The sequence below is a fragment of the Linepithema humile genome, chromosome 2 (genome assembly GCF_040581485.1).
Source record: "Linepithema humile isolate Giens D197 chromosome 2, Lhum_UNIL_v1.0, whole genome shotgun sequence".
Taxonomy (NCBI): domain Eukaryota; kingdom Metazoa; phylum Arthropoda; class Insecta; order Hymenoptera; family Formicidae; genus Linepithema; species Linepithema humile.
In genome coordinates this window covers 22,004,584-22,020,367 of record NC_090129.1, presented here as the reverse complement: position 1 = coordinate 22,020,367, position 15,784 = coordinate 22,004,584, and the positions used below count along the sequence as shown (strand labels likewise).

The 15,784-nt window shown below is 36.8% G+C and overlaps 4 protein-coding genes across 8 annotated transcripts in view; 1 reads left to right on the top strand and 3 right to left on the bottom strand.

Moving 5' to 3' along the window:
* Positions 1–153: 153 nt before the first annotated feature.
* On the bottom strand, positions 154–8,640 carry LOC105670785 (probable ATP-dependent RNA helicase DHX35). The gene is made up of 12 exons (XM_012364504.2): positions 8,267–8,640; positions 7,778–7,992; positions 3,146–3,325; positions 2,796–2,936; positions 2,552–2,714; positions 2,306–2,467; positions 1,870–2,016; positions 1,644–1,785; positions 1,196–1,482; positions 752–1,057; positions 516–669; positions 154–443 (listed from the first exon to the last, which is right to left on the bottom strand). Exons 1-12 carry the CDS (start codon positions 8,292–8,294, stop codon positions 317–319), a joined length of 2,052 nt encoding a protein of 683 aa, XP_012219927.2. The 5' UTR covers positions 8,295–8,640; the 3' UTR covers positions 154–316.
* Cpes (Ceramide phosphoethanolamine synthase) lies at positions 3,639–7,778 on the bottom strand. The gene has a single exon (XM_012364507.2). The coding sequence runs from the start codon at positions 5,908–5,910 to the stop codon at positions 4,810–4,812; it is 1,101 nt and encodes a 366-aa protein (XP_012219930.1). The 5' UTR covers positions 5,911–7,778; the 3' UTR covers positions 3,639–4,809.
* A 136-nt stretch (positions 8,641–8,776) lies between the features above and the next one.
* Df31 (Decondensation factor 31) lies at positions 8,777–12,730 on the bottom strand. The gene is made up of 3 exons (XM_012364578.2): positions 12,544–12,730; positions 10,377–10,564; positions 8,777–10,285 (listed from the first exon to the last, which is right to left on the bottom strand). Exons 1-3 carry the CDS (start codon positions 12,561–12,563, stop codon positions 10,125–10,127), a joined length of 369 nt encoding a protein of 122 aa, XP_012220001.1. The 5' UTR covers positions 12,564–12,730; the 3' UTR covers positions 8,777–10,124.
* Positions 12,731–12,856: 126 nt separating this feature from the next.
* LOC105670769 (cAMP-dependent protein kinase catalytic subunit 1) overlaps positions 12,857–15,784 on the top strand; it is a 148,774-nt gene continuing 145,846 nt past the window's right edge. For 2 of the 5 annotated variants that reach the window (XR_010888854.1, XR_010888853.1), the window contains exons 1-2: positions 12,857–12,974; positions 13,533–13,617. The gene's annotated coding sequence lies outside the window, so the exon portion shown is untranslated. The other 3 variants (XR_010888855.1, XR_001100483.2, XM_067350803.1) reach the window with 2 other exon arrangements.

Here is a 15,784-nt window from a genome sequence, read left to right as displayed (position 1 = left end):
TATATAGTGATACAGTATCAATTCTACTCTTTTCCAAACTTGTGTCTATTAATATTAATTAAAATACAAGATATATTTATATAATTCTTACATATAAAAAATAGAAAATTGTACTCATAAATCCCTAAACTTTATTCAATAATACCCCATTAATAAAAGTTTTGGAAAAAACTTATATATTTTTTAATATATCACATTTATGTGCTATTACATTAATTATAAAGTAGACAATAATTACATATACAGATTTAATTATTCTTATATATGTATTTAATACATATATCTTAATACACATCTTATATTCATACAAAATACTTTAAATAGATTCAATAGACGTCCTCTCAAAAAAATGTGGTGCTGCTTCTAGCAAAATTTCTGGCTGAATAACAGTTAAATCCTTCATATATGCTTTATTAGTTTGCAAAATTTCGCAAAATAGTAACCTGAAAAAAATAAAATTAAATGAGATAAATATAAACTTCGACAAAACAAGAAAAAATTTCTTTTATATTTACCATTGTGGTTGTTGTAGAGTATATAAGCAGCTATTCGGATGAATGTACAAATCCTTGTTACCTCGAACCGTTCTGTACACGCCTGTATAATGCAAATATGCCGCTTTAGGGAAGAGACCAGCTGTCAAACACTTCAAAATTTGTTGAATATTCTCTGAAAAATAAACAATAGCTATTTTTAATCAGAAATTAACAAAAATAAGATCACTAAATTTATAATGAAATTTAGATTTTACTGTTGCAGGATATCAGTGGAATATCCAAGCGTTTCAGCATTTTGTGCATCTGTGTGCGAATTTCCGTGGCTCTTCGCAGAGCTTTATGGTTGAGAAAATGTTTCTGACACCAGGCGGGTGTTTTATTCTGCTCGAAAGCCGTGTAAACGTTCAGCAAGGTAAGAAGATCGCCTTCTTCCACTTCGAACTTGCGATGCGCTATTCTCGCTTTTAGAGCCGCCTGTCCTCCACCAGGTTGTATAAAAACATTTTGAACTTGCAACATGGCAAATATCATCGTGATTTCTTCGGAACATCCCATTTCACCTATCAAAAAAAATATTGCCATGATTTATTTTAGTCTAATTATAATTTTCTGTTGTTATATTTTTAGAGATTGAAAAAGTACGATTTTGCTGTATTACATATTGCTTTTAAATGTTTAATTATTACAATTTTTCATACCAGAAACAATTAAGGATTTTGCCAGCACCGGCTCCAGAGGCATTTCTGCCATTGTCAAGCCTAAAGGCATCGTCAAATCCCCATTGCTATCGATCGCGCCTAACGCATAAAGCAATTCTAATCCCGTGACTAGATTCTTGCTAGGAGGTGCGGATGGAAAATTAAATCGCAATACATTGTCGATGCCCAGTGCTTTTAGTTGCAGTATCGCCGGCGCCAAATCTGATCGTTGCATTTCAGGTGGAGTTGCCTCGAACAATCCTGCGTATGCCTCTTCTGTGTACAATCTGATGTGAGATCGCAAAATAATTTTATCAGTCAGCACAATAGAGCTTTTGTAGCCAGAATGCATAAAAGGATAACTAACTAACAATCTAGTGTATCATAATTATTAAAAATGTATTATTATATAACGCAACCGAGATAATTGCTCGTTTGTTTCCTTTACCTATATGCTTTTCCTGTACGAACGCGGCCTGCACGGCCAGCTCGTTGGTCCGCGGAAGCTCTTGATACCGGTACGATAACGAGATTGTTGGTTTGCGTTTCCGCCTCGAACCAAGGTATCTTGACGAAACCGCAATCGATTACTGCGCATTACAAAATTCCGGTTGTGTTACGTCATGAATCAAATATCGAACTACTAACTACTCATAAAAAAAGCACGCATGTACCATAAACAATATTTGGAATAGTAATAGACGTTTCCGCAATGTTGGTCGCTACGATAACTTTGCGAGTGTCTTTGGCAGCTCTCCAAAATACTTTCAGTTGTTCCGCGTTCGGAAGCGATCCGTACATCGGCAACGGAAACAGTTTCTCTAAAAATCAATTATTTGTCTCAATAAAAAAAATTAATTTTTCTAGTCATTAATATGTTAACTCTGTTTTTCGCAATGAAATAAATCTCATGAATTTTTTGTTCATTAACGTTATCGACTTCATAATAAATAACAGTGGAAAATTGCGTAGAAAATTAATTCTAAGTATTGCTAACAATCAGTTTATTAATTTCATAACGGTGCTGAATATGCATTTGGTATTGTATCTCTTTAAGTTATTTGCAATATTTAGAAATTTTATAAAAATGCCTAGAAGTAATTCACTCACGTTTGCCGTCTTTTATGAGCTTTGCGTGTTCCGATAAAAGAGAAACGACCTGATCAACCTCATCAAGACCCGTGAGAAACGCTAAGATATCGCCTGGCTCTTCTGTTTCATGTATTTTTAGAGTGGTGTCTACCACGCCGTTAATGTAATTTGCCACTGGCTCTGCAACGCAATTCATATGGCTTTAATTAATGTAGTGAGAGAGCTATATAATGGTGAATTAATTACAAATGACTCTATGTGTACCTTTCAAAAAAAATACTTCTACTGGATACAACCGCCCCTCGACGCTCATGATAACAGCACTATCTTTGCTCGAGTCTTTCGTCGTATTTATGTTAAAGAAATCACGAAGTTCCTCCGCGTCAACTGTCGCCGAAGAAACGATAATTCTCAAACTCTTCCGTTTCTGCAATATAATTAGCTCAGTGTTAATTTATCGCGGTTCACGCGTGAGGAAAGTTATGTCTGTTAATATCAATGATTTTACCCTGATTATTTTTTTCAGCAGTCCCATTATGATGTCAGTCAAGAGCGTTCTCTCGTGCACTTCGTCTAAGATAATGACCGAGTAACTTGTTAATAACGGGTCGCTCATTAATTCTCGTAAAAGGATACCCTCTGTCATGTACTATAAAAACAATTTACATTAAACAAAATTATAATATACATAAATAATAACAATAAAAAAAAAAATGCTAACAAGTTCTAATTTGTCATAATATAAGTAGTGTGTTAAATACAAGTATTAATTATGATTTTTCGCAACGAATATGAAGTAGAACGTTTACATAAAAGTCACTTTGTCGTTTTATTTGTCTTGCGTTCATGATCTCGCACCTTAATCTTTGTGGTTTCATCAGTGTAATCATCGAAGCGTATACAGTAACCCACGGTGGTTCCTAAAATGCAATTGCGTTCGTCAGCCACGCGATTCGCCAAAGAGGTGGCTGCGACCCTTCTAGGCTCCGTAATGCCGATCTTTTTTCCATCTGCACACCATCCTGCTTCGAGAAGATACTGAGGAATGATAAATGTGGTTTATGCATGTTAAGGTATTAATTTATTTCAAGACATTTTATTATATACGGATGTCAAGATATAAAATTAAACGTTCGATGAAGTATCCATGATACATATGTATTATTATGTGCAAATATTTATTTATTAATAAATATTATCTATCAATAAGTATGTATTAATGTTTGTTAATATCTATGGTATGTACAGTATGGGAAAGATTCATTTGTATAATTGTGAAAAGTCTATTTAGTACAATACCGATTTATTTTTGGACAAAAGGGACACAGATCAACATGTACTTCAGAGATAATTCATTTATATAAAAACAGTTTATACTATACGTTTTTGTTATAAAAATAATACATGGCAAGCTGCAGCATTATAAAATTCATCGGAAAACCTTACATCGAATGCGACTATCGACATTGATTGCGCGTTACGCAAACCACTACGACGCTTACGGTTTTTTTTTGTTTCGTACATGTAACAAATTTTATGTACGCGTGTTATATGTCCGCGCTGTAGTTAGGTAACGCTCTTGGCACTGGATTAGATAAAAATGCCTAACTACAGTCAATAACTGACCTACTTTAATGTAAGTATAATATATGTCGCCCACGTCGTAATAATGGAAAAAAAACACCATTCGCATTGAGGCATTCGAGTGCGGAGCATTGCGCATTATTTCGCGTTACTTTGCAAGACTTCGAAATTCGCTTAAGATATGTTTCATATTATGTATTCAAGTAAAGTAAATTCATGCATCTTCAAAAACTTCAATATTATTTCAGAAAATTCTTCATTGCGACTTAAGAATACGTATTTAGTAATAGTATAATATATAAGTTATATTTTTATATTATATGTTTCATTAATGACATAACAACAAGTTATAATATTAACAACAAAATATCTGATACATGAAACATTATTTTTCACTTGTTTATTAATGTATCAAATTAAAAATAAAATATTAAACAATAAAATAATAATTTGTGATAATTAACTGTTTTAAATGTCAAAATTGTAATTTTTATATTGCATTCTACAAAACATAGTTCCTCGATTTTAGAATATTTATTTTTTGTCTCCAATAGAAATGTAAAATTACTGTTGTTATAATCTAAACGTTTAAAATGTTAACTTTTTTAAAGAAATTTTTGTTATTTTCGAAAATATGAATGCGTTTCACAACATTATTGTGTTTATAATTAATAATTACTGTCAAATTCACTCATTTATTACAATACAACCCTATACCTTAATTGAAAGCTTATTTTCTTTCAAACTATTTTAAGTTTTTAGTAAAAAAATTAAAGCTAAACGTTACAATAAATTATGCATAAAAATTATGCGTTTATAAGCATGTAATTAATTATTAAAATAATGTTTAAAACAAGTTAAAAATAAGCTCTTGAATTACATAATTACGATTAGATATATAAAAGCGGAAAACGCTTATAGTAATGAGAAATAGACTGTCATGGATCGGGAAGAGTATACAATGAGAGGAATCGCAAACTCTCTCTCATCGATGATATTTCAACGTAAGCGTATGCGTTAGTGTAATGTAGTTCGCTGATCAGAATAAGCAGAAACAGAACGGCAGGTAATTGCCACCATGCGAGTCTAACGTACTCCCAGACGCGATCCAGGAATATCGCCAGAAGCATGAAATCCATCATCGCATGGAAATTGAAGATCTTCCAAGCGAGAGCGATGGTCCAGAAGGACGAGCTCCTGAAGACGATGGTCTGTCTGTTGTAGAGATCTTCCTGGCTGAGCGGAAGGATATCCCTGTTGTCAGTCTCCAGGAGATCCTGATACACGAATATGTACCGGTTCCAAGCAAAGCTCGTCAGAAAAAAGTGAAGGCCTACCATCAACGTATTATACAGAGGCAACTTCCAGGACGAACCCGACGAAGCGGTATTATAGGGCGATGACGACGATGATGACAATATTGTCCAACTTGGCAGTCGTTCGTATCCTGCGCGGCGATTAGGATTGCATTTCAGGAAGAGGAAAACTGCAACCACAAGAGCAATGCAGCCAAGGCCGTCACAAGCGCCGTCCACAAGATATCCGATAGAGCCGACGTCCGATCTCTCGCCTTCGACGTTGAGCCTCGTCCTGGCCACGTGACCGTCCAAGTTATCCAGCCAAGCTCTCACTTGAAATAGAATGACACCCACTCGTCTGTGAGAAAGAGAACTCCGTGTGATGTATCGGGCGCCGATTATAGCCACTACCACGTGAGAAACGCTGATAATATTCGGCGTTAGCCATGTCCAGGAGTGACTGATGTCCAACAGATAATCCACCAGGGATGCCAAGGGGCTTAAGATGTAATGATTAGGATGATCCAACATCATGGCCTTCACCGTCACCGTGCAAATCGGATCCAGATCGCACTTGATCAGCGAGTGATACGGCGAAGCCTGCGTATCATTCGTATGTGGACGCACATCATAATCCTGCACGCGGAAGTAAAGTAACATGTCCATTCCTACGAAGTACAGCAGCAATAGCAGCAGAATTGATAGACACATCTTATTGGCGAACGTTGGTAAATGGAACATCTTGGAAGATTGGTAGTTGACAGTCGTTACGAGTTATATCTTCGTCTCTATATCTTTTTCTCCTAATTTTGTCGTTTTCTTTACTTAATTTAATCAATTACTTTTAATTTACCGACTGATTATTATCTTTTATTTATCTAATTAAGGCCGATGTCTTCTGTTGTTACGGTTGATTATTATGCTTTATTTTTAGTTGTTCACGCAGAATTCAACGTGTTTGTCATCAAAATTTCGTCGAAATGCTCATTGCTTCAGAATGGACCGATTGTTATGATAATCTTCTCAACGGTCCTCTTCGTCTCTTCTCTAGATGCACTCAAGTCCTTTTTACATGTTTAAGCTACTACAAAAGTTCAAGTTTGACACAATAAAGTTTTAGTGATTCCAAGGGCGCTTCCTACGCTTCTTATCTAATAGTTGATCATCTAATGGATGATACTGATAAGTGGTATTGTCCTTGTAATAAAAAATTACAACGTTAGAGTCAATTCTCCGTTGAAACCGAACACACTTTTGTCGCACAAATTCCACTCTTTCGGATAGTTTATCGAGTCATTGTTATATAATGTTCTAATATATACTTTACATTTCAGACTTTAATTGAATGTTTATTATATAACACTTCTCGTTTACTTTGTTCATCTGATAATAGTACGCGTATCAGTAACCGATAGCAACAGATAGTTTCTGTCTACCTTATAATAAGTGCTACGCAATCGGCAGCGCACGTGTCCTGCCGTTTACGACTTTTTTTTGTGGTGAGGTCGCGAAAACGCCGATACACACGGTCGCACGACATCAAGGACAGAAGTAATGTTGCCTCTACGAATCACAGGCTTCACTGTTCCGTAATAGGTAATATTAGAGATCGATTCGTAGCTATTCTTAATCCGATCCGAGAGAATTCACGAGCTTGTCGGACGTTCACACGAATCGCGTTAAAATGCGCGCTCCCAAGGAAACAATTCTAATATATGTTGCCCGGAGATAACGCAAACGCGATAAGAATGATAGAATACGCGCCTTTTCTCACTTGGCACTTCTCTTACTTTCTTTAACTCCCTGAAGAATATTTCTACGGTCGAACGCTCGTACTCTTTTACGTTTGTAGTTAAATTCTAATGCACAGAACTCTCATACGCAGAAATCTATTTATAGCTGCGCGTGTTGAATTTCGCTTTGTCAGATACAAAGTTCGTATATGTACAATTGAAAAATCCTGTCGGTAACAATGTTTATCATGTTTAACGCTAATCGTAAGGCGAAGCGATAAGAATCTATGGTTCCAAGCTGTGAATAATCAATGAAAACAAAAACCGTTATTCGACGCTAGAAGTCAACACAGTGGTTTTGATGCTTCTTGATGTATTATGTATACTTTTTGTATATGTATAGATCATCTTGACGTTGAGTAATTCCCAACATTTGTAACAGAGTTGTTTACACAGATACAAAATTTTCAGTGTATACATTACATTCGAGTGCAATTAGCATGATGCATAGGTATAAAGCATAGTAGATATAATATTGAATATCTAGTATAGAAAGATATGAGATTCGATTAAGATTCGATTTTTAAACAATTTACAATTTTTGAAGAAATAAATAACTGGAAGACGTTTCAGTTTTACAGTTAAAATAGGAGATTCATTGTTTGTTTACTTTTATCTTGACGAGTAATTGTAACGTAGATAAGTTCGCATATTACTATACTGAGATATTATGCTATATTAAGACTTTTGCATTAATCGTTATATTTATAAAACTTTATATGTTTACGTAAATATAATGAATACAATATAGAGTGCTGCTGAATCTTATTAACTGAATCTTATTAACAGGTAAGAATTGTACATTCGAGTCTCACCTGAGGCACTTGTGTACTTTTACCACAGCCTGTTTCACCCACTAAAACCAAGGTCTGATATTTCTCCAATAAGTAAATAATATGAGCTTTGTTTTTAAATATAGGTAGTCGTTGACGTTGCATGTCAAGTGCAAGTGAATGGTGTGCATTATAAACAAATTGCGTTGACGAGTGGGCATCAATATCAGGCTTATCTTCCTGCCACATGCTATCTCCTGAATAATAAAATTATTTAATTAATATCTAATGTCTTATAACTTCCAAATTTCGAATTAAATGAGAATTTTATGCATTTAACAAATCATATAGGTTAGATTTGCAATAGTGAACAATCTCCAAATTGTAAGCAATTTTTTGTTCAAAATAATAGTATATAATTATTTCTTACTAAAACAGTTTGCTAATTTTAATAATTAACAATGTAAAGATTGAATACAATTACACTTAACAAAATCGCAATAAAAATGTATCTAATTAGTATAACCTTACCTGGTTTGGAGAAAACTGGTCGAAACATCCTTAGAACAGTAAAAACGACGATAACACAAGAAAACTATGTATTGTTTAAACAAGGAAATATAAATCGTATAAATAAAATACAAATAAATATAATCGCATGTCAATGGTACGGAGCTGATCCGATGTATATAAACATTCGTGGAAAGTTTTCGCTTGTGTCATAGATGGCTCTTGCCTCATTGTTATTTTTACGTGGATCAGCGCACAACGCACAAGTTTTATTAGTAAAGATTAGAGATAAATGATACAAAGATTACTTATTAGCAATTAGGAAATGATAAAATTAATACCTTTACGGTATTTTATTATTTAATTTACATTCTATTAAAAATCTGACTCAACAATTTTATCAAGTATTTAAAATTTATAAAAACAAGTAGGGTCATAAAACAATAATTTCCATTAATTTTTTTAGTAATGCTTTTGAAAAAATTTATCATGTTCTGTTGTTCTGTAAAGGAAAATATTTTACAATATTAATATAGAGAACCATTTTTATTTGTATTAGCTGTTGAACACATTTTACCATTTTAAATCTTAAACATACATTGTTATTATCCTCACTGATCGACAAATTATATATAAAGCAAAATAAGATGTTGAAAATTATATAAATCATTGTCACATTGTTTTGCAATGAATGTTGAAAATTTATAAATTTATAAAAGAAATTTATAAAAGATGTGTAACATAAATTGGGAAAAGTAATATATAATTTATCTAACAAAAACAATAGTTTTAAGTAACATGCAAATTAATAGTTAATCTACATTATGTCACACGAATTAATTTGAACATCACAACTTTTGGGCTAAATCAGCTGCAATTTTTTTTCCTTTTTTTTTTTTTTTTTTGAATAAACATATTTCTTAATACGTATTGATAAAAAGTTTAATAATTCAGTCGCACAGGACTGAAAGTTGTGATCTCAAAATTAGTTTATGTGATAGCACACACAAATTACTAATTTGCATGTTAGAAATTGTAAGATGTTTGTCAAAGAAATCATGAAATCTCTTTACATAAAATTTCTTTTTACTTCTTGTTACATATTTAGCTTTCAAGTTTTCTAACACTTATCGGAAAATATGGTGATAATGATTTATATAAATTAATTTTTGTTTATCTTGATTTTTTCAAGATCTAATATATGTCAGTTATAGAAATGGCGCTCTCTTAACAGTTTATTGGCGAACAGTTATAGTGTTACAAGTCACAATCTGTTTTCGGGAATGTATTTTGATTCGCAGAAAAATATCCATATTCTATCTCCAATGTATAGTCCAAGGTATGTATATGTCTAATATGTATAAACTACAAAGTGTGTGTCTGTGCGTCGAAAATAATGAGGACTAGCAGTAGGTGGAAATATTATGTTGCACAAATGTACCCATTTTCCAGACACCGCATCATCATTTATCCTGATGAATTAGAAATATATATTATTTCTAAACGTTATCGGTATACTTCCTTATCTTAGAACTCTAATGCTAAATGAATATATAATATGTATGCATGTGGATGCCAGTACAGAGAACATAGTTATTTATACTTTACATTAATCAAATGTAATTGCGATTTACAACAAATGTAGGACTCGTGTCGCTGTTGCCAATTAACTATTGTAAGAAATACCGTGAGAGACACACACAATCATCCTGAACACAAAAAGTCTTTAATGCGATAAACATCAAATGTTTTACTTTTTTTTAATGCTCGCCATCTTCTCTCTGAAAAGACACAGACAATCGATCTGCCCTGGCTTCACACTCAGTAGTTAAAATTGCGTCTATAGATTAGGTCTGTCAATAATAAACGTGAGAGAATATTAGGCCGTGGCCTCCTCCGCGTCGCCGTTATTCTCGGCCTCGGCACACTTTTCTTCAAGTCTGGATTTTTTTTCAGGACTTGCGCCATCCTGTGCATCCTCGGCTGCATCAGCTGCAGCCGTCGATTTCCTCTTTACGCAACAGCTGTCGGCGGGAGCATCTAAAATTACAATCAGAATTATATTTATTATTATGTATTTCTCATGGAAATTCAATTATTACAAGTGTTTTTTTTTCATAATAATACATACCTGTGGAATCTCCATTTTCTGTAGATTCTGCTTCCTTCTCGTCAACCTCTTTCTCCTCACTCGAGCCATTCTCTTTGGTTTCCTTGGAATCCCCATTTTCAGATGCTTTCGAATCTTCGTCAACTTCCTCCTGCACCACCTTTTCCTCTTCTACTACCTTCTTCTGGGGGGTAGTAACTTTGGTCTCCCTGAAAACAACATATAACAATAAGTGTATGTCCTATAAATTGAATCTACGCAATTAAATAATTTCTCTTTGATAATTAAATGTTGATTACAAAAATAATGCGCAACAAGTTAAAATTATCACATAATTGCAACATATATTGCATTTTCATATTTTTTTTTACAAAAAATATATTTGAATTATAATTGTAAAAGATAATACTTGATAATACAGTTAATATAAAAAAATCTGGCAAATTAATAATTGACTATTAAAAAATGTAATACAAAAATCTTTAACTAAAGCATTTTATTTATATCATCCTACGATGTTACATTGTATTTTTATGATGGCTATATAAGAATTACGGTGGCATCATAATGAAAACAATAAACTCTAAGAACTCGTGTGATATATATATATATATATATATGTGTATATGATATGTATATGTATATATATTTCCCGTTCAAAATCGTAAGCTGCTGCTGGCGCGCTCCCGCTTCGGTATTTGCTGCCGTTTCACATTGCTGGCTAGCAACAAGGACAACGCGACGAACGAAGCGAAATAGAGATAGGACGCCGCTAACTGTGGCGGCACCTAGCGAGGTTAATATTATCCTTCCTTTATTCCCCCCCTCGCGTTGCCCACCCTGCAACCACCAACTCACTACTACACACATTCGCTACAAAGTGAAGCCTTCAGCGTGGCAAATCGTGGACGCTCGTGGCCGTAATGTATAATACATGCGTTTTCGTACAAGCTTTCAACATGGGTTTTATGCTCATGTAGAAAAGATCCCGTTATTCTTAATTAATCGCTATTCTTTGTCTTGAAAGCAGCAGCAGCAATCTTGAAATCAACATTATAAAAAGAACTGATTAAAGACAAATTAATATAAACATTCTTTTTCCCGCGTATATTATATATAGAAGATATATGGACTTGCCAAGATTATACCGGTTTCGCCCGGTGAAGGATTTCCGCGGGAAATATATATCGCGCGATAAAAGCCGACGCCGTTGTCGTCGTATCATCACCGGCAATGTCTAATCGACGCGAGCCGGCAGATCGATACGTCGTCGACCGCTTTCTGGTCGATGCGCGTGGCGTAGGAAGAACCGGCGGCCCCAACAACGATTTCTCTCGCTGAGGGCGAGTGAGAGAGGAAGCCGCGTGAGAAAAGAACACCAATATCTCGTGAGGAGAACTGAAATGGAGGGATCGTCCTTGTGTATTCTCTCGTCCTCTCAGAGTTCGACGAGGGTGGCCCGGGGTGGTTCCCGCGGAAACCACCGCGTGTGTGTATGTGTGTGTTGTATGTATGGAAGCGCGCGTGTGCACGCACGTATACATAGACGACGTAAACAAACGAGCGAAGTGGTCGAGCATGATGGACAAAAGGAACACGAGGCCGTCGCCGATCGACGACGATGCCGCTCGTCTTCGATCGTACACGAGCGGTCGCGGAGAGGAATGGAGGAGTAGAAAGGGCAAAGAGGATCCGGCGCGAGACGATGATGCCGCCATAAAGCCACCGCAAGTAGAGCACGCGTCGGGTCGGGTCGCGTCGCGCGCGCGGCGGCAAGGGCAGGTAATTTCCAGCGATCGTTAGGCGTACCGCGAATCGGCCTGAGAATATCGTCGCAGCGAGATAGAGAAAGAGAGGGGCATTGCTCGCCGATCCGTCCCCCCGCGCGCACCGCACATCCCCCCTTCCTTCACTCGTGCTCGCCAACCTTTCTCGCGGCGGTTCCGTGAATATCTCATGATAATTCGAAAGCGATCGAGCAAGCATGATGAGAAAACGACGACAACGACAATGGAAAGAAAAGCGACGAAAGACGAAGTCGTCCGATCGCGGAAAACGCGATCCTACGGCTTAGCGCGCGCCACAGAGAACCGACGCCGAACGCGCGCGGTCGTGCGATTTTTCTGCCGACGAATCGATATCACGATACCGCATATTTACGTATTAGTAGATGCATATATATACTCACTTGGCTTCTGTATCCGCCATATCGATCGATTTGATTGCGAGAAATATACGCACAAACAGCACCGAACTCGCAAAAGCACACTTCAACCGACACAGCGGTTACGCGTCTTCTACGCACCGGTAAGCACACGTCGAGAGATTCCGGTAACACCGCTGCCGCGTACCGACGCGCAAATGGCAGAGGGAAACGCGCACTGATTCGCCCGAGACTCGAGCGACTCCGGCCCGGCCGGCGGACCGGCGGCCTTCAAACACTTTCCTTTCCCGCTCGTTTATAGATGGCACGCAAATCGCGCCAGTCGTACCAGTCGTACAGCTTGTGTGCGCGCGCCGTTCCTGCGCCGTTCCGCGCTGTTCTCGTGTTTATAATGGAGAGAGAAATCGTCAAGTTCTCGTTACAAACAAATAAATATAGATAGTATAAAAGCGAACGTAAGAAACAAGGAATAACATTATATTTCACAATTATTATCTTATTCTAACGAATTGATATCTTATTCTAATGGTATTGTATGTATGTAATCTTGTTGTGGTTATGTACGAATCAGCATTCAAATGCGATTAAGAAAGATAAACCATATATTTATTGATTGTCATCTAATGGAAATATAATTTCATTAGATTAGTTTTTGATGCTACAAAGAAGAATTACTCAATTTATGTATACAAATAGAAATATGCTAATTAGTGTATGAAACGCTATGTTTCTGTATTCACAGCTCTGAATATGATTGAAGTTGTTTAGTTCGATAATTGTTACATATTAATATGTTGGATGTACTGTGTTATTCCTCGTTCGTGCTATTCAGTAGTTTTCATTTTTCGTGTTTTGTTGTGTGTTTGTTGTGTTCTCTTGCGTGTATCTACAAAATTCTCTTTCATCCGCAAAAATATCACCTGCATTAGGTATGATTTCGTCAAACGAAGACGATTTTAGAATTCCAGTAGAGAAAATTTTTTTAAAGCTATTGATTTTTTTTTTATTTTCAGGAAGGCGTTGGCGGTTGGATCTTTGAGGTTGGATTTGGATCTTCGAGGAAGATTTTAGATTTTCGGGATGGTGTAATCAACGTCGGTGAGTAGATTCAACTACTTCCTCTAAATGCGCTAGACATCAGAGAGAGATCGTGTACGAAAGCATTGGTGGAAACAAGTTTGATTATTATCCACGCCAACGCGATCGAAAGCGAGTGAAGTAAGGGAAACGCGATATCGCAAATATGGCCGTTCAATTATTCGCGGCATAAAGTTTGTTGGAAGTAGCGGCATCGACTCGATGTATCCGACGATTCCCCTTCTCTAACTTCTTCTACCTAGCCTAACCCCTCTACATGCAATTACCTTCCCATTTTACATTGAAAATCCGCGCATTTGCAATATAAATTATCTATTTTATTTGAATACATCTTATTTTGCTTCGCGTAAAAACGTGATTTTATATTTTGTCAAATAATCTACCGCATCGATTAAGTCGCTCGCTCGGTTGTTCGTACCGAGAGTCGAGCATTTAACATCATCTACACGGCACGCTTGGGAAAGTTCTAGAAGTTTCGCGGCATGGCAGCGCTTCCGGTGTGCGAGAAAGGTGTGCGACGACGGCGCATCGTTGCTCGCCTTCACGTCCATGTTACAGGTTGCTCTCGAACTCGATAAACACGAGAGTCCCTTGTAGCAGCACGAGCCTGCAATAACGTTGCTAGCCGACGGAGAAATCAAATCTCTCGATCTCTTTTTAAAAACAGGTTGTATTTATATCGTCCTTACGCATTCGCTCTCACTACTTTTTTATGGAGGATTAGTGTATGGAAAAAACATTGCGAAGAAATACATAATTACATCCTAAAAAAATCAATATTTGAATCAGGACATAATTATTTGTACAATAGACCTAACTTTGAATTATATTTGATTAATGTTGTGATAATTGTCGTGATGTGAATATTTATGAGTTAGTGTTAAAGCTGAGTAAATAGAATAAATCACACGATACAAAGATATTAGATATTTACATCCATATATATATAGAAAATATTAGCACTTATACTTAGATCTAACAAGGATTCTGAGAAACGTCTGAAAATATTCATGCAAAACTCGGGATAATTTATTAATCGTTGTCGCGAGCGCAGTTTTTAGCTGTGCCTCACTGCAGTAGTGTGCTGTTTCGATCGTTCCGTAAATACATTTTTTGTTCTGGCACACGTGCCAGCAGTCCACGTAAGCACAAAGATAACCAGAGCGAGCAGCAGCTGCTGTGCATCGTGCGCAGGTGAGGAGGCGAGGTGGCCAGATGCCTCCTTCCGAGCATCTTAGCCGACGAAGCCGGCTCGGTCCGGGCGTACCCTTACCAAGATCCGCTCAGAATTTTCGACCGAACTTTCACAGGGGGAAAGCAATGTCCAATAAATACGCGTGCGCTTGTAAGAGTGGAATATTTATTTTCTCTCTCTTTCTCTTGTTTTCCTTCGTGCGCTTTCTCTCCTTTTCTCCCTTCCTCGTTCTCTCTGTCTCCCACGCGGTTCCGTCGAGACTGAAATCGCGGCGATGGTTTGTCTTTTTTTTCAGAATTCTTACGTAATTCGCCCGTGGCAAAACCAGACATAATAAATTAACGACATTCACGTTGATTATAATAAAAATTATCTGCTGGTCGATACAAGAGACCGTTTCACGGTGTTCGATTTACTCTCTCGAATTTGGTACTCGATAAGAGCCGAGCTCGTTTTTACTGGGTCAATGGATGTGTCCGCCACGGACACGGTTCTATTCCAACGACAGTAACCTATATTCACCGGTAGCTTTTGCAGTGTGTTGGGACCGCTAAAGATAGCGGCGCGCATCTAAATTTTCATTTCGCTGGACTAAATTCTCACTTTGCACCGGCGATACGTGTCTCTTATTAAGATGCACTTCGCCGTGCATTTTCGGGTCTAGGTTCCCGAGATGCGGTAATTCGCGGGCTGTGTCGCGACACAGAAGGAGCGGGAAAATCAGAGAGAGAAAGCGAGAGGATTCGGAATTAGAAATGGAAGTACACCGACGCCGGTCGACACGTATTTCCAGTGGGGCCTACATACAAATATGCTTATTAATAGCGTCCCGAATAAATACCGTCCCAAGGATACATGCGGAGTATTGCGTTTTCGCGACGATCTATGCAAAGTCCGCGTGCAAAAGCACGAAGCGTAAAAAAAAACTTATTAAATAATTTACATGTAGAGCGATATATTTTAGAAGACTCA